At 56.7% G+C, this 22,122-nt stretch overlaps 7 protein-coding genes across 7 annotated transcripts; 4 read left to right on the top strand and 3 right to left on the bottom strand.

Moving 5' to 3' along the window:
* Nucleotides 1-1,410: 1,410 nt before the first annotated feature.
* PDR16 (Phosphatidylinositol transfer protein PDR16) lies at nucleotides 1,411-2,499 on the top strand (the record flags this gene model as incomplete). Its single annotated transcript, XM_032020743.1, has 2 exons — nucleotides 1,411-2,116; nucleotides 2,171-2,499. 2 exons carry the CDS (start codon nucleotides 1,411-1,413, stop codon nucleotides 2,497-2,499), a joined length of 1,035 nt encoding a protein of 344 aa, XP_031882195.1.
* Nucleotides 2,500-3,019: 520 nt separating this feature from the next.
* On the top strand, nucleotides 3,020-3,752 carry trs31 (Transport protein particle subunit trs31; the record flags this gene model as incomplete). Its single annotated transcript, XM_032020742.1, has 2 exons — nucleotides 3,020-3,225; nucleotides 3,308-3,752. 2 exons carry the CDS (start codon nucleotides 3,020-3,022, stop codon nucleotides 3,750-3,752), a joined length of 651 nt encoding a protein of 216 aa, XP_031882122.1.
* A 384-nt stretch (nucleotides 3,753-4,136) lies between these two features.
* On the bottom strand, nucleotides 4,137-4,518 carry apc13 (Anaphase-promoting complex subunit 13; the record flags this gene model as incomplete). Its single annotated transcript, XM_032020741.1, has 2 exons — nucleotides 4,137-4,442; nucleotides 4,516-4,518. 2 exons carry the CDS (start codon nucleotides 4,516-4,518, stop codon nucleotides 4,137-4,139), a joined length of 309 nt encoding a protein of 102 aa, XP_031882194.1.
* Nucleotides 4,519-4,906: 388 nt separating this feature from the next.
* CGGC5_v003201 (uncharacterized protein) lies at nucleotides 4,907-6,070 on the bottom strand (the record flags this gene model as incomplete). The annotated part of the gene is made up of 1 exon (XM_032020739.1): nucleotides 4,907-6,070. One exon carries the CDS (start codon nucleotides 6,068-6,070, stop codon nucleotides 4,907-4,909), a length of 1,164 nt encoding a protein of 387 aa, XP_031882200.1.
* A 2,687-nt stretch (nucleotides 6,071-8,757) lies between these two features.
* CGGC5_v003200 (uncharacterized protein) lies at nucleotides 8,758-9,959 on the top strand (the record flags this gene model as incomplete). The annotated part of the gene is made up of 2 exons (XM_032020737.1): nucleotides 8,758-9,552; nucleotides 9,732-9,959. 2 exons carry the CDS (start codon nucleotides 8,758-8,760, stop codon nucleotides 9,957-9,959), a joined length of 1,023 nt encoding a protein of 340 aa, XP_031882252.1.
* Nucleotides 9,960-11,805: 1,846 nt separating this feature from the next.
* CGGC5_v003199 (uncharacterized protein) lies at nucleotides 11,806-12,327 on the bottom strand (the record flags this gene model as incomplete). The annotated part of the gene is made up of 1 exon (XM_032020736.1): nucleotides 11,806-12,327. One exon carries the CDS (start codon nucleotides 12,325-12,327, stop codon nucleotides 11,806-11,808), a length of 522 nt encoding a protein of 173 aa, XP_031882301.1.
* A 3,771-nt stretch (nucleotides 12,328-16,098) lies between these two features.
* On the top strand, nucleotides 16,099-16,404 carry CGGC5_v003198 (uncharacterized protein; the record flags this gene model as incomplete). Its single annotated transcript, XM_066151095.1, has 2 exons — nucleotides 16,099-16,204; nucleotides 16,298-16,404. The coding sequence occupies 2 exons, from the start codon at nucleotides 16,099-16,101 to the stop codon at nucleotides 16,402-16,404; spliced, it is 213 nt and encodes a 70-aa protein (XP_066009576.1).
* Nucleotides 16,405-22,122: the final 5,718 nt, after the last annotated feature.

Here is a 22,122-nt window from a genome sequence, read left to right as displayed (position 1 = left end):
ATACCGTGTCGTTATGGCCATCATATCGGACATGGGTGGTGATATGGTTGTGGTGGATGTGCCATCATGGTGGTGGTGGTGGTGGTGGTGATGGTGGGTAGGTTCGTCTCTGCATGTCGTACGTAGTGACAGACGGTGCTAGCCCTGGATGTCCTTGGTTTGGGCGCTGTTGACATTGACAGGCCGCGAGAAGATGGCAGCTGCAATGACTCAATGAGAGACAGGAAGGGCACTCGTCCGTCGTCGGAAGGCCTGCGGGTGACGGGCTGTCTTGAGGGTTGATGAAGATCCGAGGTTTCAAGTCGCGACCACTCCGCAAAACTCGCCGCCGGCGTCATTGGCTGGATCTCTAGTGGAGTACGTACCGAATCACCACTCTATCTTCAGGTCAGGAAGGAAGGAAGCGATCTTGTTGTTCAGCGGACTCCTTCCTTCCACCAAAGTTGCAGCAGCGGGTAGCATTGTAACCGGTGCCCTCTTTATCCGGTCTAGCGCGGGTTTTGCCGAGAAGCTGCAGCTGCAGCAGGCGACAACAGGGTCCTGCACCTCCCAAAAATCGGATTTCAACGGTTTTTGGTCCCTGAGCTGCTGCTTGGCGGCGGCATCTGCAGAGCACAGCAGAGGCTGTACCTTAGAACACACAAGTCCATCCATCTGCATCATTGGAAGGATCATCTTAGTCAGAGCACATGAGGTCGCAGTGTTTCTTCCCCAGATGCACCCAATCCATCATGCATCAATAATTCCCTCTGAGATACCCAAGTCCCGTTTTCCAGTGACGATCCTCAGCACGTCAAGGTCACAGTATCACTCTTTAGAGAGGAACTTTGGGCAACGCAAGGCACGGCAGCGGGACCCTTGGGCTCTTGGTGCGGACACTATCGCCCGGAACTGAGCTTCCCGGCATGGGCTCACCTCATTTCATCTCAACGCACCGGAAATCACTACCGCGTCAGCACGAAATCCATCTTGAATTGAATTCTGGCGGTGTGAGAAGCGCCCAAAAAGTATCTCACTCAGTCAGAGTCAACGCCCAACCTCTTTCTCTCTGTTCCTCTTCCTCCCGAGTTCTGAGACCTGCTAAAGACCTCGAGGATTGACAAATTTCACAAGTACCTACCCAAGTACACAAGTCCTTGACTCCCATTCGGTCCGCGCCCCCCTTTCCCATCAACGTAGCGACTTTTAGCAGCTCACCCACCACACGACACGACACGAACCGCAACGTGCCAATTTGCAAACTCAACACGCCCTCCCCTCCCCGCAGATCCCTTTCCCACAGACAAAGTCAGGTCAAAGCCGGGTCAAACACGTCCGATCACACCCTTCCCTTGAGGTACCACCCTCGCGGCACAGAGCCACTACCGCCCCCCAACCCGCAACAACCGCTCATCCCCCCTTTCGCCGCAAATGGCCGCCGTCGCCGATCAACCACCCCCGGCCTACCCCGGCACCGAGGAGAAATCCTCCGCGCCCGCCGCCGGCCCGCGCAAGACGCCCCTCGCCGCCCCTGTCCCGGCCTCCTCCACCCCGGCCCTCACGCCCCTGACCCCCGACCAGCAGTCCAAGTACGACGCCCTCCTCGCCCAGGCCCGCGCCTGGTCCGAGGTCAAGTGCCCGACCGCCGCCCACGCCGACAAGTCCGGGCCCCTCACCGACTCGGAGCGCCAGTGGCTCACCCGCGAGTGCCTCCTCCGCTACCTGCGCGCCACCAAGTGGGTGACCAAGGACGCCGAGAAGCGCCTGCTCGAGACGCTCGCCTGGCGCCGCGAGTACGGCGTCGAGGCGCTGACCCCGGAGCACATCTCGCCCGAGAACGAGACGGGCAAGCAGATCATCCTCGGCTTCGACAAGGAGCGCCGGCCGTGCCACTACCTCAACCCGGGCCGCCAGAACACGGACCCCTCGCCGCGCCAGGTCCAGCACCTCGTCTTCATGCTCGAGCGCGTCATCGAGGTCATGCCCGCCGGCCAGGAGAAGCTCGCCCTGCTCATCAACTTCAAGACCTCCAAGAGCCGCGGCAACACCGCCCCCGGCATCGGCCTCGCGCGGGAGGTGCTGCACATCCTGCAGACGCACTACCCCGAGCGTCTCGGCAAGGCCCTCATCATCAACGGTATGTTCATGTCACTTCTTTTCTTGCATGGCTGTGTCTAACAAGAAACAACAGTCCCATGGGTCGTCAACGGCTTCTTCCGCCTCATCACGCCCTTCATTGACCCCATGACGCGCGACAAGCTCAAGTTCAACGAGGACATGAAGCAGTACGTCCCCGAGGAGCAGCTGTGGACCGAGTTCAGCGACGGCAAGCTCGAGTTCGAGTACGACCACGACGTCTACTGGCCCGCCCTCAACGCCATGTGCAAGGAGAAGCGCGACGCCAGGACGGCGCGCTGGGTCTCTGGCGGCAAGTTGATTGGCGAGTCAGAGGACTACCTTGGAGGTGCTGCCGAGAAGGGCGTGGGTGCTGAGGGGGCGGAGACGAAGGCTGCTGCTTGATTTTGTTCAATGTTTCAAAAGGACGGACAGAACTTCTTTCAGTCATATATTTGGTAGTATTCAGTATCTATAGACAAGGCGATAAACGCCTGGGGTAATGCGTAGAGGGAAATCAAAAGAACCGTTTCAAAGCTTTTCGATAGACACAGTCAGCTTGCTCTACTTTACGAAATGTTACGACCTACAAAATAGCGATGTCCCCCACAAACGTTTATCAATCGTTCGAATGGATTGTCACAGTTCAACGTGAGACGTTGAGATCACAGCTCTTATCTAATCGCCGATAAGGCTGCACCAACCGCCCCAAATTCCCCAGCGCGCCCGACCGCCACGACGACACAAGCTACCCCAAAAACCCTTGCAGCCTTCCAACGTCACTCCTAGCGCGAGCGCACTCTTCGAGGCCACCCAGATTCGGACAGCTCGCACCAAGCAATAAACCTCCACGATACGGCACGACACGCCCAATGCCACCTCCATAACAGCAACCGTCCACGAAACAAATAACCAAGAGAACAAAATGGCAAACATCCAAACGACAAAGAGCGTCCCCGGCAAGGAGACGCCGGGCCTGCGGTACCCCTCCAACGGCAAGACAATCTACCACCGCCCCCTCAACCGCACAAAGACCGCGGAGCTCAGCCAGGCCAGCTTCGCCTACCTCTTCAGCGAGATGGTCTCGTACGCCCAGCGCAACGTCAAGGACATTTCCGAGCTCGAGCAACGGTACGCCCCGCCTTTCCCCTTCCCTGCCCCCAATCCCCATCCCCTCTTCTACCGCAGCACAGCTAACATCCCCAACCCCCAGCCTCAACGTCCAAGGCCACTCAATAGGCCTCAAGCTCCTCGACCTCCTCCTCTTCCGCGAAGCCCCGCGCACGCAGCTGCGGCCCCTCACAATCATCAACCTGCTGCACTTCATCAAGCAGTCCGCCTGGCAGCACCTCTTCGGCCGCCAGGCCGACCGCCTCGAGAAGAGCGCCGACCCCGCCAAGCCCGACGAGTACATGATCATCGACAACGAGCCCCTCGTCAACGCCTACGTCAGCGTCCCCCGCGAGCTGTCCCAGCTCAACTGCGCCGCCTTCATGGCCGGCATCGTCGAGGGCCTCTGCGACGGCGCCGGCTTCCCCGCGCGCGTGAGCGCGCACAATTTGAAGGATGACAAGGAGATGTGGCTCGGCATGACCGTGTTCCTGGTCAAGTTCCGCCCCGAGGTGTTGGAGAGGGAGGGGTATTTGGGCAAGAGCTAGATGGGCTGGCTGGGTGGTGTTTGGGGGAGAACAGAGAGTGTGGTTTGTTTGACGGCGTTAATGGGGCATGGGCGGCGTTTTCGGCGATGGGTTTCGCGTTGTTATCTCACTTGTGCAGATGGCCACATCATCACTGGGGTTATTTGAATGGTACAGTCGCGAGTAGCAAGTTCTCTGCGTTGATGAATAAAACTGTTCAATCTCGAGATCTGCCCGTCACAGCGTGACCTGCCCTCTCGGGAACCACCACGCGATGCGCAAGCAGGTACCTCTGCCATCATACCTCCATCCTCCATCCATGACCCTCAAAAACAATGCCCGGGTATACCAAAACGCCATCCCACCACCCTCCCCCCATCATCTCGCCACCGTAGCACTACCCCCTCACCGCGGCATCCGGCTACCTCCCGCAGCACCCTTGCCCTTCACAATCGGCGGCCCGCGGTTCATCAAGCCCGACAGCCCGAGATCCTTCCACGCGGCCTCCTTCTGCCGCTGCGTCGCCTTGGTGATGCCAAACGCCGCGTGCTGGTCCGGCACCACGTCGTCCTCGTCCTCCGGGTTGATCGGCTGGTGCTGCGGCGGCACGTACACCTCGTCGTCCGGCAGCCTGTCCTTGCAAAAGTCCTCAAAGAGGTCGGCGTCGCGCGCGCGGTGCATGTGCACGTACGTATGGCTTGCGTCCTTGTTCTGGTTGGGAGAGGGCGGACGGGTTAGTCTTTCGGCAAGGGGGTCTGCAGAGTTTGGGGGGATGTCGACGAACCATTGCAGCTTGATCTTATAGACTGGGCTATTTTTGCGGATTTTCAAAGCACATGTGTGTTTGCTCGCGAGGAGTAGGAGTTGGCTGGGTTGAAGTTAGTGTTGATGTTGACGCCGGACCTCAGCTCCATATGGATCCACCCTTCGGCAGATCCCGAGCAGGGGTGCCTGCAGCCGCAAGCTCAGCGATCCAGACGTCACCTGCAACAACAGTCCAAGGTTTCTTTTGGCACAAGGAGCATCATTCAAACATTTTGGGTCACCATGATCTCGAGGATTGGAAATGATGATTCCATTAATAATTAAGGGTTTCCTAGGTCATGAGCGCATCGTCTCTCCATAATGTCCTGCCGATACTCGAGCAATCACCCTCGCAACATCCAACCGCCAGATCAAAGCTTGGGTACGCAGGGGCACACCCATTCTCTGCAAACATCTACGTTCCAGAAGAGACATTTTCTGTCTCTGAGGGCGCAGAATGGGGGTCGCTCATTTCCAGGACAGCACGGCTCTGCTCCCCAAAGCTGACTGTCGACGGCATCGTCGGTGATCATGTCTTCGGAGGCTCTGGTGGAACTGCTCGTATCGATCGCGGAGTTGCTCTCGACAAGGCCTCTTTTCTGCTTCACGCAGTGGCAAGACCACTTTACGCACCGCCCTCGCGTATCCCAGCCGAGACACCGCCTTCCCTCTGACGCGCAGGAGTCATGCAGCTTGTGCCCGGGCGCACATTCCTCCACCAAGGATGAAGAGTGGGCTTCCGTTGCGGTGAATTCAACTTCGCGGGTGTCGTTGTTGTCGTTGGAGTCTGCAAAGGACTTCTCCATGACGCCCTCAGGGATGGCTTCGTGGAACGCCTGTGTCAAGTCGATCCCGAAATTGCTTGCGATCATTTGTTTGATCAATTCCGTGGCACTGTTGAATGTTTCGAACGCAGGGGTCTGGGCGGAATCGCGTTCGGTAGGAGTCTTTTCAATCTCAAAGAATTCGAAGACGTATTCTTTGATGCCATTGATAAAGAGGGGGAGTCCTTGAGGAAAGTCCTTGAGTCTAGAAAAATCCAAGGCTGAGAGGAGACCATAGAAGAAGTTGAAGGGTTTTTCAGATAATTGGTCGATTTCCCATTTGATTTGATTATGAACGACGCCGATGTAGTATGAAGCGGTGGACTTGATGATCGCTTTCTTGTAGGGACTGCTCTCAGGACGGCTGTCGGGTGATTTCAAGTCTCTGATCCCAGAGTCAGCCGTTTCGTTCGCATGGTCACTGTTGTCGATGTCATCTTGGTTGACGGCGACGTTCAAGTCATCGAGGATGGTGTAGACGAAGTCGGTGAGTTCTTGAGGGAATGAGTCGATGGCCTTGATGGTGAGATCAGAGACAAACATGATGCCTTCTGAAATCGCGGACTTGACACGCTCTTTTTTCTCGGAAAGGTTCTCATCCTGGCTGTCTGGTGACCTCAAGTCTCTGCCGTCAGGGGAACTCTGGACGGGACTTGTCACAGCGAAGGCTGCAAGCGAGAGCAAGGGCATCCACAGAGCGAGCTTGACCATGGTGGGCGTTGTGTGGGTGATGCTTGAAGAGTCGTCCTGCCGTCTGTGGAGCTTGGAAGCAGACGTTGGGCGACAGAGGCTTGGAAGATGAGGCTCGGCTGACGAGGGCCGGCAGACGAAGTTTGGAAGATGAAGCTGTGGTGGTGGAAGATATGTTGCGTGGTTGATGCTGCAAAAAGGTATGATGGTTGGGGGATGTGAGTGATGAAGTTCAAGAGATCTGGAGACTGGCGGGATCGGGGGCGGTTGTTTATAATCCATCGCCTTGCCATCGAGGGGCCTCGCGGTTGTCTGTTGCAGATGATCGGCGAGACTTCCTGCGGTAGGAGGCCTGACGCTGCCTTCCATGAGTGGTGTCCAGAGGCTTCAGGGAAGGCATCATGACGTCGAAAGAGGCAGAGAAACTGCCGACAGGAAGGTACGAGGATCCCCAGTGGAGAGATGATCGGCCAAGAGACTTATGATAACGAGGTTGGAGGAAAGAACCACTCTACGGAGAAGGGGAAGAGGGCATCGACCAAAGCAACTGCGTCGGCGATAGCAAGGTAAGAAGCGACTGCCGTGAGGAGTGAAGCGACAGGAACCAGTCAAGGTGGGAAGGCATCCGACGCTCATGGGGTATATGCCGTGGCATCCCCTCGGTCCCATGGGAAAGTGGAAGGTAGCAACAGTGAGCCATCGCGGAAGGTGGACGTATCTCTTAGGAGGGCAGTCATGGGTGAGCCAGAGCCACTTTCCAAGTGCCTTGCCTTCTTGATGCCAAAGGCAGGAGGGTTCTCGGTAAATACCAGCATAGCCATCTGCGAGTCCCTCTAGCCACTGCGCCTACTCTGCGTTCTCCTGTATCGCGAGACCTCCTGCTTGAAGTCCGCTCCTCAGGCGGGGTCCTTACTGCCATCAGCCTTCCTGCCTTCCTCCACAGATCCTGCCTGCCTCCTTGAGATTGGGCTGGCCCAGCCCAGCCCAGCCAAGTTGAGCCGAGAAGGCATCGCAGATGATAGCTGCCTTGTTGGAAAGGAGAAGAGTCGAATCCACCGTTTCGGCAATTTGGGCCTGCCATTCATGTGCCACGACCGTGGTATGTGAACCATGGTCGGGGGTCGCCACAGAAATCATGGGTAATGTCGAGAAGCATCAAGCGAAAGACAGTGACATACACGCGCGTAAATTATCGCTATCGAGTTGACATTGCAGAACTCCTCGGCGCAATGTGATAGTGGCTTCCAGTTCACGGATGCAGACCAACCCTACCCGTCAAAGTGGCTAACTTGAGGTCCCTCTGCCGCTGTCTCGGACATCACAGAGACTCTGTCAGTTATTTTGAATACATGCCCACATGCAAGCCCACCGCCTCGCGCGTGCCTTTCAAAAGATCTTGTAGACAATGTCACCCCTAGCGGCGTTTACCAGCATCCAAGCCAACCCCTTCTCGGGAAAGATTCCTGGAAAGCAACGACGGTATCAAGACAAGTCCACCAAATGGAAGACAATATACGTAACGATGTGCGAAAACATATTACGATTGCAGAGTTTTACAAACCAAAGTTCTACGTGTCGTGACTGGCAGCAGCAGAGCCCTTCAACTGCTCCTCAGATACCCATATTGAAGGCACTCTCAAGGTCTAGACTCGATCTCCTCCCGGACCTCCTTCGGAAGGCGCGCGTCTTCCCGCCAGACAAATAGTATCGCCGCAGCACCACCGATGACGACCATGACAGCAACGCTAACGATGGCAACGACGGCACGAGTATGAGTCTCCATGATGATTTTTTGACTCACCTGATATAAGAGAAATGGTTTGGTTTATTTCGTGGAGGCGCTGGGTTTATCGGGTTTACCCCTGAATCTGGTGATATTGGTGATGGTGGATCGTGAGTGCTTTATCGCAGAATACTGAAGTCGAATAACTTGTCGAATACCTGCGTATCCCAGATTCTCAAGATTCTTGTTTGTTGTTTTTCGTCTGGTTCCAAGTTTGCCTCGTTCCTCTCCTCCCAGTCACCCAAACCATCAGCTCACCTAAATATCACCGACAAACAAAGCACCCTCATCCCAAACACCACCCCAGATCCCACACAAACCGCTCAGAAAGACCCCTTCTCAATTTCTTTCTTCCCCTTCAGAATCTTCACACAAGAAGCCCGCCCGTCTTATCACAGGCCATCTGTGAAAAACCAGACCGCACTGGGGACCCAGCTCAGCTGTTCACCACCAACCTTGCTGCCACACCCTCCTGCCCACAACAAAGCTATTGTCCCACCCGCATCTCACCTCTTCTCGAACTTGTGAACAGACTCACACTTGTTCAGCCCTCGACCCTCGAAGACCTGCTCTAGGCTTTCTGTGAGTAGTGACAAAAGAACAGCGCATATATCCATCCGCGCGCAAACGCCAGCGCTCAAAAGGGAGACTTCCCCTTTCCCTCCTTCATTCCCACGCGAAAAATCAACAATCACAAAATCGGCGACGCAATCCAAGAAGTAAGTGACTTTTTCATCTCCTAAACTCATTTGGTTTCTCACTTGAGAAAAACAGACGCAGCGCTTTCAGCCTAGGATAGGGGTTCACCTGAACAACAGACCGGGAACACGCGCGCCTCGTTTGCTCACAACACCAACCCAATCTGGCGATACCCTCACCACACACCACACCAAACGAACCTCACTCGAGGCGAACTCCCATCACAATGTCCGACTTCAGGTACCTCCCCTTCCCGCTCCCCGCCGACGCGACCCTCACACTCACCACCACAATCACCAGAGACCCTTCCACCCCCATCCCAACCGCCACCACATCGCCCTCGATCTCAACCACCTCCCTCCAAGACCCCTCTCAAATCCTCTCCATTACCACAATCACGCTCCGTGTCACAGACGCCCCCTCCAACTCCAGCAGCATCCTCAGTACCGCTGTTTCCTCATCTCCAACTCCCACTCCCACTCCTACCCCCTCCGGCCCAGCCCACAAGCCCGCAGTCCGAGGCGACATCACTCCCACATTCTACATCCTCGCCCTCGTCCCCATCCTAGTGATGATCCTCTGCGCCTACGAATCCTACACCCACCGCAAGATCGACGCCAAGCAGAAGAACGTCACCACCACCACCAACAGGGCCGCCGCCCCTCGCAACCACCCCAATGGCGACATCGAGCTCCAGGACCTCTCCACCGCTCCCGCGGCCCCCCTGCGCCAGTACTGGTGGTTCGAGGACGACACCGTCACAAACCAGGTAAGCACCGATACCGACGACCGCGGCGTGCCCTACAACTCCCTCTGCCACCCGCGTCCCCCTATCCCCCTCCCCTCCCTCTGGACAGCCTCCTGGTGGCCGTACAGCCGCGGCAGCGGCCAAGGCCGTCCCCACGGAACGCTCCCCGGCTGGGGCAGGCGGCACACGTTCTCCGAGTGCGGCTCGTACCCCTCCACCTTCGACCCGTCCCGGCCCCGCCTCGGGCTCAAGTTCGAGCCCCTCACCCAAGAGGTCAGGAGACGGGGGTGGAACGGGAGAGAAGGAGGAGGGGAGGTCTACTCGCGCCGCCTGATCGTGGGCCGTGACGCCGACGGCGTGATCCAAATCGTCATCCACCCCCGCCCCCCAGCCAAACCCCAAGACGATGACACTCAAGACGATTCCCAACTAACTCTTGTCCCCTCTCCCAGGCCACCGACACCGCCCCCGCAGCCGCCGAGACCAACCTCGTGCCCTCCCGGCCTTCTACCCCCGACTGGGCCGCCGGCATCCCCTCCTACTACAACAATGGCCGCTCCCCGACCCTCAACTACTCGTCCTCCGTCTCCTCCTGCAGTTCTACCTCCGTCGCCGACGTGGATATGATCCCGCCCGGCATGAGCGCCAGAGCCGCCGGCAAGCTGCCCGCCAAGCCCTAGAAGGGCAAGGCTAAGGCCAGCAGCAGCAGCGGCAACAGAAACGAGGCTACCACAGCCGCGGCCGCGGCCGCCACCGGCCAGCCCACCACCACCACCACCACCACGGCTGCGACGTCTCGGCGCCCGAGGAACGTCGCCGCCGGCGAGGGCTCATCCTCGTCGACCGACGCATCCCAGTCCGCGGACGCGCCGAAGAACCTCCCGCCCCGGTGCGACACCTGCAAGGCGTGGCCGCTCATCGAGTGGCCCAGTCTCTGCACCTCCTGCGGACGGGTCGTCTGAAGGCCACAGCCCACGGACACAAGAAACCGAGGGAAGGGAAGAGCACCAAACCGCCATCCCTATCCCTGTCATGCGTGTGCGAGAAAGAGAGCCGCATCTCGAAAGCTCTCCGTCCGTCTTGGCTCGTTCCATCTGTATCTTGTCCAAGGCGGGCAGGAGCTCCGACCAGGCGCATCTACCATGCTTACCGCTTTTGTCGCAGATGGAGAAGAGCCCAAACTATACCGCAGATGGAAGAACGATGCGCCCTCGTACTTTGGATGAGTGAGGAAGACAGGGGGTGAGAGAGAGGGAGAGCATCTGTAGGGTATACTGTACAACTTTGGACGGGGAATAACCAAGATAGCAAAGAGCAAAGAGAATCAAAATCCAGGCAAACACCCCGCGGAAGCCAGCCAGCGTGAGAACTCATCGAGTACGAACCGCGGATCCTCTAACACTCGTCGTTATAGTTCTCTCCCTTCCCTTTCCGAGATTTTGGATGAAGCAAAGAGATCCCGTAAACTCTGAGACGGGAAGGTAAGGGAAGGGAAGACTCGAACTCAAAATCTTGTCTTGGAAGGACGGAAAGACGGTTGGGATGCCGTCCGCTGGGTCCGTCCCAGAAGACCAAAGCATGAATGGGCGAGTGCCGAGGTGGAGTGGCCTATCAACTGTCAGCTATTGTTTTGTGGAAAAGGGTCTACCCCAACAAACGTGCGTTGTTTCAAGTCAATCACTTTGGCCAAAACACATCAGAGGAGGGATGACCCTGATGACAATCATCGGGAATGGTGTGAGGCGTGAGGAAAAGTGTGTGTTAACCAAGAAATGGGAACAGCCCGTCGGCCAGAGCGCTTCTCGACCGCGGGCTGCCCTCTGAAACTCTTTGATTGCTCTTCTCTGATACCCTAATGCAATAGAGTGGCCGTCTAATAGTAGCCGGACAATAAGATCCCATTCCGCAATAATCCCATTTTTCTCACAAACCGCAGTTGTCGCAAACTGCGTGCTTCCTTCCCAAAAACGCTGTTGTAGAAGCGCCCCAATACCCTTGTACAAAAAGTGCTGGTGCTGTTCTCCCCTGCTGAGAAATGAAGTAGGAAAGCCCTTGCTCCTGCTCCCGCGAACGCGGACACGAGGTGGTGTCTCGCGCCCAGTTGCCCCAATAGCCCATCCCATGCTCGCGCGTATCACGGCTACGAGAAGGGTGGGTTGCTCCCTTGTGGTAGGATACTGAATCGAAAAGTGCCGCTGCTCGCTCGCTAGTTTGTTGTCCATGCAATTGACTCCGAAAACGCCTGTTCATTATGGTTGGTCCGTTACCGCCCGTTCTTTGGTGACAAAGCTCGACAATAAAAGTTGAAAACAGAAAGCCCCCGATGTGGCCGTCGGGGCCTGGTGAAAGTGTAGAAGTCGTTGTATATAATACAAGCTGAAGGGAAGGCGACTCGAATGTACGGCGTCGGATTTTGACTGGGTATTATCCGAGTATGTTCGGCTTGATCCGTGGGTTGGTTAGATGATGATCCGCACCCCGTGGGCATTCCGTTGGCAAGGTTTGTTGCTGTTGCAAGTGCCTCGCTTATCTGTTGCTGCTGGTATCGCCCCAGATGGGTGCGCCGAGGGGCTTGCTGACACCAAAGCCAACACCGACGCCGACACCGATAACGAGTAGACCAAGTGCGATCTTGGTGATGATGCGGTTCTTCTTGCTCATTTTCGCCATGCAGGCGCAGGAGCTGCGATCTCTCTGACGCTTGGCAGCCTTCGCCCTAGCCTTCCAGTCCTGCTTCCCCGGCCATATCGTGGGGCAGTCTGCCTTGGTAGTGGTGATGGTCTTCATGGCGTAGGGATCGGAAGAGGAGGTGGCAGTGATCATAGCCTCGATATCGGTGTCAAAAGGGTTCTCATTGCGGTAGGATCGTGGGGTGGAAAGGTTGCTGTCGCGGTGAAGGTCGAGACTCTTCTCGGGGGTCGTCGTGGGAACGGGCGTCAAGTTGGCAGAAGGGATACCCTCGGTGGTGGTGGTGAAGGCCGCCTTCTCGGGGACAGAGATGCTTGCGACAGTCGGGTCGACCGTCGTCTTTTCGACGGTGGCAGCCATTGCGAGTTGCTCGGGTGAGATGCTGGCGAGCCTGCTAAGAATACGATACTCGGTGGTGCTGTGCTTGTGTAGAGGTGTTCGACAGAAGGATCCAAGCACCCCAAGATGTCTGTCCGGTTGTTGAAGAAAAGGAGACTAGACAATTGCCAAGAAAACGCTGCTGGGCAGACTGGGAAGCGGGTTAGTCAGGGCATGGCGAGGTTAAAGTATGAATCAGCGGCGGAAAGGTTGGGTTGCACAACAGGGTGAGGGTGAGGCGTCTTCTTGGGGAGAGGCAGGTTATGCAAGGCAGGAATTGAGATCAACGCAAACCCAATTAGGAGAGAGGATTGGGTGACGTACAGTGGTAGACACGGCAGGTACTCTGCAACACCCGAGCTCGAGGAACACGGAGTGGTTGTGTTCTGGTGGCAGGAGAGGCAGACGGTGCTCAAGCAGCGCAAGTCCAGCGGCGATGGCCTGATATCAACCCACTCGAATGGTCCCAGCCAGAAGGTGAGGTGACGGCGCGGTTGCAGTCACAGAGGCAGATGACGGCCGGGGGCGAGGAGCCAAGGCGAATTGTCTTTCCAATGACGGGTGTTTCTCTCCAAGTCAAGGCCTACGGAAGGGGCCTTGTGATGTCAACCGGGGGCTGGTTGGCACGCTGGAAGGGAGGACGCGAGACAAGCACCCAAGAGAGAGAATAAAGGGAGGAAGATGTCGAGGAGAGAGAGGTCGATAAGGCGGCTGAGGATGGAGGGAAGGAGGTGTTGAAGAAGGTCGAGGACGAGAACAAGACCGACGACGAGCACAAGCAGGAAGAGCTGCCTTGTTGAAGGGTGTGCCTGTACAAATAAGGGACTGTGTGCAAGCACGACCCAGATGGCGGTTGATGTGAATGGAGGACTGGGGGGCGTTGAAACCAGACTGCAAGGCCGTTCAGCAGTGCAGGGCAGTTGGAACGGGACGACCTTCAACGAGAACTTGGCGGATTCGAAGAGACGACGCGACGGGAAGAGGGAGAGAGCAAGAGGGAAGGCAACGTGCACGGAGGGGAGGGTGTCACGATGGTTTTATTGGGGATGTGAATGTGGATGAGGAAGGCATAGCATAGTGAAGTGCATGGTAGGTAGAGTACATTGGGAGTGAGTGGATAAGTGCCAGTCGCATGGCGGCAGCAGGTACACGAATACAAGCTCCAGTGCGATGGATATGGCTGTTTGGCTGTTGGGGACGCCTGTAAGAGGCAGAGACACTGCGAGTATGGGATAGAGCGACTGACTACTGAAACCTGGGAAGGCAGACAACCAGAAACAGGTGTGAGAGAGAGCGAGCGAGAGAGAGTGCGCCGAGCAGAGAGAGAGAGTGAGGGTGAGGGCCGTGGAGTGACTGACATGGGATGGAGAGCAAGAGAGAGAGAGATTGTGGATGCACCATACCCTGTCGGGTACGTACCTGCCTAGGTGGTCCCTCTCTCTGTGGCCCTTGGATCAGTGGATGGACCACGACCCAGACCGGGGACAGCGGTGGCCCCGCTGTTCGCTTGGGGTGGCAGCCGGGGGCTTGCTGGGGGCGTCTCAATGGGAGTGGGAAGATGTGAATGGAGCCAAGATTGCATCTGCAGGGGACTCCTCTCTCTGTCCGTCTCTCGCTCTCTCTCTTCTTTTTTTTTTTTTTTTTTTTTTTTTTTTCCCCCTCTTCTCTCTCCTCTGACTGGCGGCAGCTGGCAATGTCCAAGTTCACGTCCACGTCCTTACGGGCGGTGCACTAGCAATTAGACACCCACGGCCGCCAGCAGATGCACAAAGACATTGGGAGACGCAACGGGAGGCCAAGACCTGGTGGCTCCCCTCTGGACTGATTTCTTTTTTTTCTCGTGGAATTTTCCGGGGCCCTTGTTGTTGAAAAGCTTGGACTCCTCCTGGTGCGGCGACAGCGAATACGTCGAGAATACGCGCACTGATGCTGAGCTGAGCTGGGAGATGCGATGTCTGATGTGATGCGATGCGATGCGATGCGAGTATCCCGTATCTGTGCAGTCCAGTCTGCCTGGGCTCGAGCTGGCTGTACCTGAGAAGTCGCCGTGTCTATTTTGTTTTGCTTCCTAGCTAGCCCTGAGGAAGGTTTCGTCGCCTTAGCTAATCTTTGAGCTTTTGGAATACGCCAGTGAACTTTCTTCCTTGCTTCCCTGTCAATAGAGGTCGATTGCCTGACTCCTGAGGCGCTGCTGCCACTGACACACCACCTGCTCTCTGCATCTCCCGTAAATCGGATTCGACAGCGATACGTACCCTCTCGTCTATCCCACCCACTGGCTGTTTGCTCCAGTGGATGCGCATCCATTTCCAAAATGGTTCGAGCAATAATGGAGCTTGTCGTCCAGCTGGACTGGGGTTTCGACGCTGGATCTTCGTCCATTGTCCCTGTGCCCTTCTTCGATTGTCACCTCAGACCTCAGAGGCGCGACGACCAGTCCAGACCGCCACTGCCAGTCGCTGCAAGCAGAACCGTCACCACCACCACGGTAGAGCTGATCTACCTTAGTGCCTCTGTGTAGGGAGACAGGCGTGACAGGCGGCAGACTACAGCAGCAGCTAGACCTTGACAGCCGAGGAGGGGGCGGACAAGCACAACGCCAACGTCCACGCGACCAGCAGCAGACCAGATGAAAGAGTGGCCGTGTCTTGGTCCTTGGACTCCACGACTCCTAGCGACGACGATGGACCAAGACGACATCGGCAGACTGCGCCGGCCAGACCCCCCGCCATGCGCCCAAAAGGCCAAATCAAGTTAGCCGCAAGTACCTCCCACTGCTTGCTTGCGGGGAAGTGACCTCGCAAGCCAGTGAAATCGGCATCTGCAGGGTATTGTTGGTGCTGCTGGACTGTCACCTGCGGTCCTGGCGACGACGAGGGCGACGACGAGGGGCAACCGGTGAGCCCAAGACCTTCTTCGTCGTCTTCTCACTTCTTCCCCTCCATGTTCATGTTCGTGCGCACAGGTCTGCTGAAGGGCGAATTGAGTTAGGTCTGTGATGACTGGGCCCAAAAGTCAAACCACCCACCCGGTCGACAGGTCGAAAAGCAGGCGGCCACACGGCCTACCTGTCCATCGCGGCAACCAGCTGTAAAGAGGAAAGGGCCACCGCCAGCAGACCATCAGCCACGGGTCGATGCTGGTCGGTCACAGTCCCTTCAGTGGCAGGAGCAGACCGGCAAATGCCATGGTCGCAGTCTCGATCACCTCGCACGAGGCAGGCGACGCCAGAGACGGACGAGATGGCGGATGGCGACTTCCTTCAATGCCTGGAAAGAAGACACAGCTGACAGGCACGAGCACGGCACAGGCACAAACACGCAGGTGCAGGTGCTGGTGGTCGCACTTGGGGAAGAAGGTTGCAGTAGCGGTTGCAGTGGATTGGACTGGCAGACAGACTGGTTCGCGCTAGAGGTAGGTACGTACTTTTCTCGAGGCCCCTGCCCCCCAGCAGGTGCAAGCCCAATCTGCATTACCGTTTTTGGTATGGCTTCCTTTTATGAAAGGCCCCCGCCAGCGGCACCTTCCATGCGCATCTCAACACGTCTAATTGGCCCACCTGCCCCGTCCCTCTGGTGCTGTGCGGGTGGCGGGCCCACTCCCTCCAGAGTTATGCCTTTCACAGTTAGTGTCAGCCGCACAAGTCGCAGTGCCTCCGAGGGCTCAATTCAATTCATCCTCTTCGTCGCCTCCTCCACCCAGAATTCAGAACTCCATCCACCCTGCCTGTTCGTGCCGTCCCCTCTTCTTCACATGAATCGTCGTCATCTCGCTGTCTCCTGGTCTCTGGTTGGCAGCTGGCTGACAACAGAACACCTTTACAGTACACTCAGCACTACCTACCCCTCCATTCAAGGAAGTACGTGCGCAACAGCTCAGGTCCTCCAACGAGGCACTGCAAAGACTAAGGCTGGTTCGCCTCCTCTGCGATGGCTGACTGACTGGGACACAGACATTGAGATGGACAAACAAACCTACACAACACCACAGCGGCCCAGCCAAGCCAGCCACTGCCGCCGCCTGTCAGTCATCGTCTGCGCCGCTCAACTGCCAAGATGACCCGTCAAAAGCTTACGGCGAAGCCACCGCGGCGGCGTGAAGGCTGCGCACACTGCGTACGCAACAGACGAGACATGCTTCCAAACAAACTCCAACCCAGACAAGACCAGATCCCTCCGTCGCACGATGGACAAGAAACCATTCAGCTCCAAGCCACCTCCAGTGACGAAGAATAGTCCAACGTCGCGATAGAGTATCCCAATCGTTCCCGTTCTCGTTCTCGCCCTTGTCGTCCCCAGCAACCCAGTACACTACCTGCTATGGACAGCACCGCGATGCGATGCGATGCACAATCCGCAACTGGGCTGGGGCGCCTTTCCCTTCTCCCCGTCAGTACGGATAGAAGACCCGTTCTCATCGAGTCCATGCCTCTTTGAGCCTGCCCGTGGAAACATCAACGATGGCGGACCCCTCTTTCTTGTTATCATGCATCTCCATCTGCCATATGCCATCTGTTCTACGGATGACTTCATTCCATATCGGCATCGCAAGTCCAGGGCAGCTTTCTCATGCTTATGCTCACGCTCGTTGCATTGTGCACTTACACAGCCTTACCCCGGTTTGTTTGCCTGCAGCACGGTGGGCGCAAAAAGAGCACGATCCCTGGCTACCTCTCGCCTCTGCCCTGCTTGAAGGGACGCGACAATGATGGCAGCAAGTCAGGATGCGCATTCTGTCCCATGGCATTGGGAGTTCCATCCTCCTGCATTCGCTGAAGAGCACCCTCGGTTCCTAATTGGGTCTTTTGGGCCAACCGGCCGAGTCTACGCTTCCCCCGTTCTTTATTCGTCCCTACACGTACGAATAGACTGCCTATCTCCTCCTCTTGGTCTACCCCTTCACATGGGTTCGTATTGCGCTCCTGCAGGCTCCAATTCTCCATCCTCTCACTCAACCAGTCTCACGCCAAGTCTCAGTCTCACTCGTTTACGAACACTCGCTCTCATTCAAACCCAAAGCTTGCAAGAAAAATCGGAGCAAGTGGCCAACGGCAAAGACGTTCATCTACCCCCGGCCCGTTGGTGATTTCTACGTCCACGTCCCGCTTCAACGGCAGCGGCCAACAGGCATGGTTCATGGGTGGTGCATCTGCTGTTCATATCGGCTCTCCCCACGGCATATCGCCCCAAATTGAAATCATGAGCGACAGCAGCCAATCCGTCCCCCTGCTGCTCGCTGCCGCCGCGTCTGCACTGCTATTTTCCCCCGTCGCTTGTTACAGGACCCATCTTGTCCCATTCACCCATTTTATCCCCTCTCTCACCGTGCACCCCTTTTCCTGTCGTTGGACTCGTTTTGCCCCTGCCAATCACCCGTCTTTTTTTCCTCTGCTCCGCTCTGCCTTGACATGGCCATGACTCTGCCGCATTGACTGGAAATGTTCATCATGTTTGCGAAACAACCCTGGACTTTACGTCTTCGTTGTCTCTGGATGAGGCAGACCAGACCCAGTGTTCAGTTTACGGCCCCCAGTTGCGCCCTGTTCGCTTGTCTCGCTTGACGACTCCTTCTCCCTGCGTCAATACTTTCTTACCGTGGGCAATGGCGCACCGCTTCCTTTTTCTTTTTCGACGCTGTGCAATGACGGGACGGCAGTAGAGACAAAGCGCAGATTTCAAAGTGACATGACTGACGGGTGCCGTTGGACGCAGTCGCGCAGTAGCGTCGGCTGTCAATGTCGCATCTAAACATTTCTCACATTTTGTTCTAAAATTGACTTGACTGAGAATGATACCAAAAAACAATGGAGAGGAGAGAGATAGAGAGACAGAAACCACACCCCCGTGTTTCGTTCTCGCTCTCGCAACCTCCACTTGCTCAACGGCCGCCCGGCGCGGCTTGTGCCGTCTGGAACTTGGACGCGGTTTCTCGTTCCTCCACCCGCGTACTTGCGTATTCTGCAATCGCAGTCGCAATCCTTGATAGACAAGCCGGGCGGTGCTGGAACATATTGGCTCTCCGCATAGGAACAGCAAAAAACGCCCAACATGATAATCGTCATCATAATTGACCACATACGAGCCCGGGCGCATTGTCATCAGTTCGCATCCATCCCTTGGGAGCATCATCTCTGCCGTCATCGCGGATACGTGTATTCGTAAAGGGGAGGAAAACTTGGCAGACGTGCCTCTCTTCGTCGTCTCCGCGGGAGGAAACTTCGTATCATTGACGTCCTTCCAACACGCTCTTCCCCATCAACCATGTGGTTCCCGCCCATTCACCAGTGCACTTCCCCCTTTCGAGCGCAGATACGCTGGTCGCCAAGAGCAAGCTAGGGACCCTTCCGTGCCAAGGCACAATCAAGTTGCAAAGCTTGTCTGGCCTGCCACGGTGCGTGTCTCCAGCGCCGACGGGCCTGATCAACGGTGGTTCGCCGCTCGGTGGCTCTCTCCTCTCCAGTTCTAGGGGGGGTGTCAAGTGGTGGTGATGTTCAACTATTCCTGCCGTTCGGTCAATTTCCCTCATTGCAGAATGATATGCCCGAGTCGATGCAACGTCGACGCCGCCAGCAATTGGCCGAGACGCCGCGACAGCGCAACGCCTGTTTTTGGAGGACGCCGGCCGGTAACAGGTAGAGGAGCAGGTAGGTAATGGGCGTCCGGCGCCATCTGCCCGGCATGCACACCTCACCGTCCAACGCGCACTGGCAGGCCTCCTTCTCCTCGGGCCTTCTAAGGCTTCATTGGAACGGTGTTGAGCAGCACTCCAAAGACAGCCAACCCTCGTCGTGGTCGCCGAAAATCCAGAACCCATACACGGTAGCCGCTAATGCAAGGCACATCCAACCACAGGCCACTGAAGTAACACCCTTACAGCAGGTAATGACCATCCACGACCACGGTGCAGACCTGCCCAATCGCCGTAGAGGCACACCGTTAGCCAAGAAGCTACCGCCGTGGTGGACGACGCGACCACGCCTGTTGAACAAGACCAAAGGAGAGACAGCACTTCCTTTGTCGCCTCACCCGCTGGACTGGGGCGGTCAGTCCCGCGCCGTCCCCTTCTGGAGCCAAGTCCGGCTTGGAGAAGCTCCAAGAGATCTCTTGGGATGGATGGGCGCGCTTTTCCGGGCCTTGGCTAAAGCACCACATCCTATTTCTTCCGGTGCACACACACACTCACACCAACAGGTCGCATTTTTCTGCTTGAAGCTAGTGTTTGTTCTATGCAGAAGCTGGAATGTGGGAGGTAGGAACGCCGAAGGGTTGGGTTATCACGATTTCTGTGTCACCCTCTGGGCGGTGGTGGTGGTTCATCCCGCAAAAGGCTGGCCGGGCCGCCTGCTTGCCTTCTCGCCACAGCTTCATGCCGCTGCACTGCTGCCCATCCTGACCGGATTTCCCACCTGTGGCAGGCCCGTAGGCTGACCAGCATCATGACCGCACTGCTAAGCGAGCAAGCAAGACCAAAACCAGGCGAATTCCAGTATTGGGGTTTGCGACGAGGGAGGGGCGAAAAAGCACACTTCTCTGCCGCGACTCGCGCACTGCAGCAGCTATTATCGCTAAGTCCGCGGGGAAAGGGTTCTCGAAAAGTGTCGTCCCAACATGCTGCAGCCGGCTAAACCAGTCCAACGACCCGGTGCAGCAGCAGCTTCAGTCCGGCCGCCGCTGTCGTCTGATGCCAGGTTTGCTCCTGTTCACGAGAGACCGGCGGTCGTTGCATGCTGCACGAAATAATAGTCCCATGTGGGATGCAGCAGTGGTCAAAGTGCCAGAAGCCAGTCAGTCGCTTCGCTGACATCATGGGGGGCTGTCCAAGACAAGACCTCTGGCAGCAGCACATGGCTCGTGGTTTCCAAGGCAGTGAGACAAGAGAGGATGCCGTCTGCCAACCTGCCATCCATCACGCATCCTGCCGTAGTGCGAGAGCCAAGAAAAGAGCCAATTTTTGAAGCCAAGATACTGGACTGCCGCGGCTATTCGTCTAGCTTCGCAGCAAACCTCACCGACGAATAAAACTACGGTGTATCTGTGTGTGTGCGCGGGAAATTCGAGCCATCGGCATCTATCTAGCTTATCCAGAATCAAGCAAGGACCAGGTGCGGGAAATGCTGTACCGCAGAGACAGTTCCGAGCGTTGTAACCTCTGCCTTCCGACGACTGACTCTATCGTAGTCTAGCCCCCCTAGCGATTTGATTCCAGATAGGCATTCTGCTCCCCCGCCATGTCACGTTCAAAGTGCCCTGCACGTCGCCATCGTCGGGAATCGTCGGTGCTCCTCCTAGCGGCGGTCCATGTCCCCGCGCACCGTTTTGTCGGGGTAGGCAGGCAAGCTAAGGTTAGCCAACGATAAGAGAGGAATTTGCGTGTTTGGTAAGGTAGGCTGCCAAACACACGTCGTCCTGTTGGCATGGCTGGAACTGGACACTGGATGCCGAGCAGCAAAGCAGCCTGCCTCTCTCACACTTGCGCAGGTTTCAACGAGCAGCCTGGCGTTTCCCCCCACCCCCACGTGCCGTCTTTCCTCCCCCTGCCCCTCCTTGGACTTCCGTCCGTGTCTTGTGAAGACTGCAGCTGACATGGTCTGGACCTCGTCCTCCTTTTGCTCGTTACCAGGTCTGTGGGAACCGTGAAAGATATCATCCAGACAGCGGATCACGGAATGCGGCCAGTGTGCAGCGCTGGTTTATCACGTCTTGCGTTACATTTACTACGGCGCACGCGCGCGTGGGACCGGGGAGGGAGGGGGGCAAGATACAGATATGGGATGAAGGGCGATAGCAGGCAGAGCGATATCGTTCGTGCTGGGGACTTACGACCCTGGCGCGATTGTGCATACAATGCGGCCCATATCGCCATCCATATCGCATATCGCAATTCTGGTGTAGAGCGGGCATGTTCCGACTTTGAAACTTGGGTTGTCTATGTCCGAGGATTGGATGAAATGCCGACTATCTGTTCTCTTGAACGGTTGTTTGATCGCTATCGCTCTCGTCCCCGACAATGTGATGTTTTATCTTTTCGCACTCGCGCAATGCGATGGGCAGAAAGACGCGAGCGCGGCAGTGAAGATGGAGGATGCTTGTTGAGGCGGGCCTTTCTTACCCGCCGAGTCAGTGGTCCGCGGCAGAAGGCCCGGGTTAGACCCGACTGAGATCTTCTTGCTCCGGCAGCTTTACTGCGATGTTCCTTCATGTTTCCGTAACTCAAGTATGATGGCCACGCCGTCTTCTGCGAAGGTGCTGGTTGCGCGGCGCATTGGTGATATGTATGTGTGTGTTTGTGTGTGCTGTGTCTGCTACGTGACGCATACACGAGGTGCGACGATTGAGGAGCGTGGCGATCTTGCGCATGCGAACGGCAGTTTTGAATCTCATTCTTCAGGTTGATGATCCACGTATTGTTCTTGCGTGGATGAATGCGTGGAAAGATGGCCTACGCATGCTGCGTCGGTTCGTGCCGAGTTGAAAGGTCTGAAGTTTGATGCTGATGAGGATGATGGGAACTTGCTTGCGGGCTGACACCTCCGGCGGAGCGGGTATGCGAGCGGGGAGTTTGTTCCGGGAAGATGGGATGGGATGGGATGAGAACGGGTGGACACGAGGTGGGTGGCCGCTTGGGAAACGGCGATGGCTTACGTTTGCGTGGGATCCATTGGTTTCCCTTTCCTAGGACGGAGTGCTGGATATGTTGGTGTGCTTGTCAAAGTGTCGTGTTCAGGTTTGTGTTGCTGTTGAGGTTGGTCATGGGGATGAGGCGGGTGGTCTGCTTGTG

The sequence above is a fragment of the Colletotrichum fructicola genome (assembly GCF_000319635.2).
Source record: "Colletotrichum fructicola Nara gc5 chromosome Unknown KSG_Nara_v1_contig02, whole genome shotgun sequence".
Taxonomy (NCBI): domain Eukaryota; kingdom Fungi; phylum Ascomycota; class Sordariomycetes; order Glomerellales; family Glomerellaceae; genus Colletotrichum; species Colletotrichum fructicola.
Note: the sequence above shows the minus strand (reverse complement) of the source record. Positions and strands in the feature narration are given on the sequence as shown.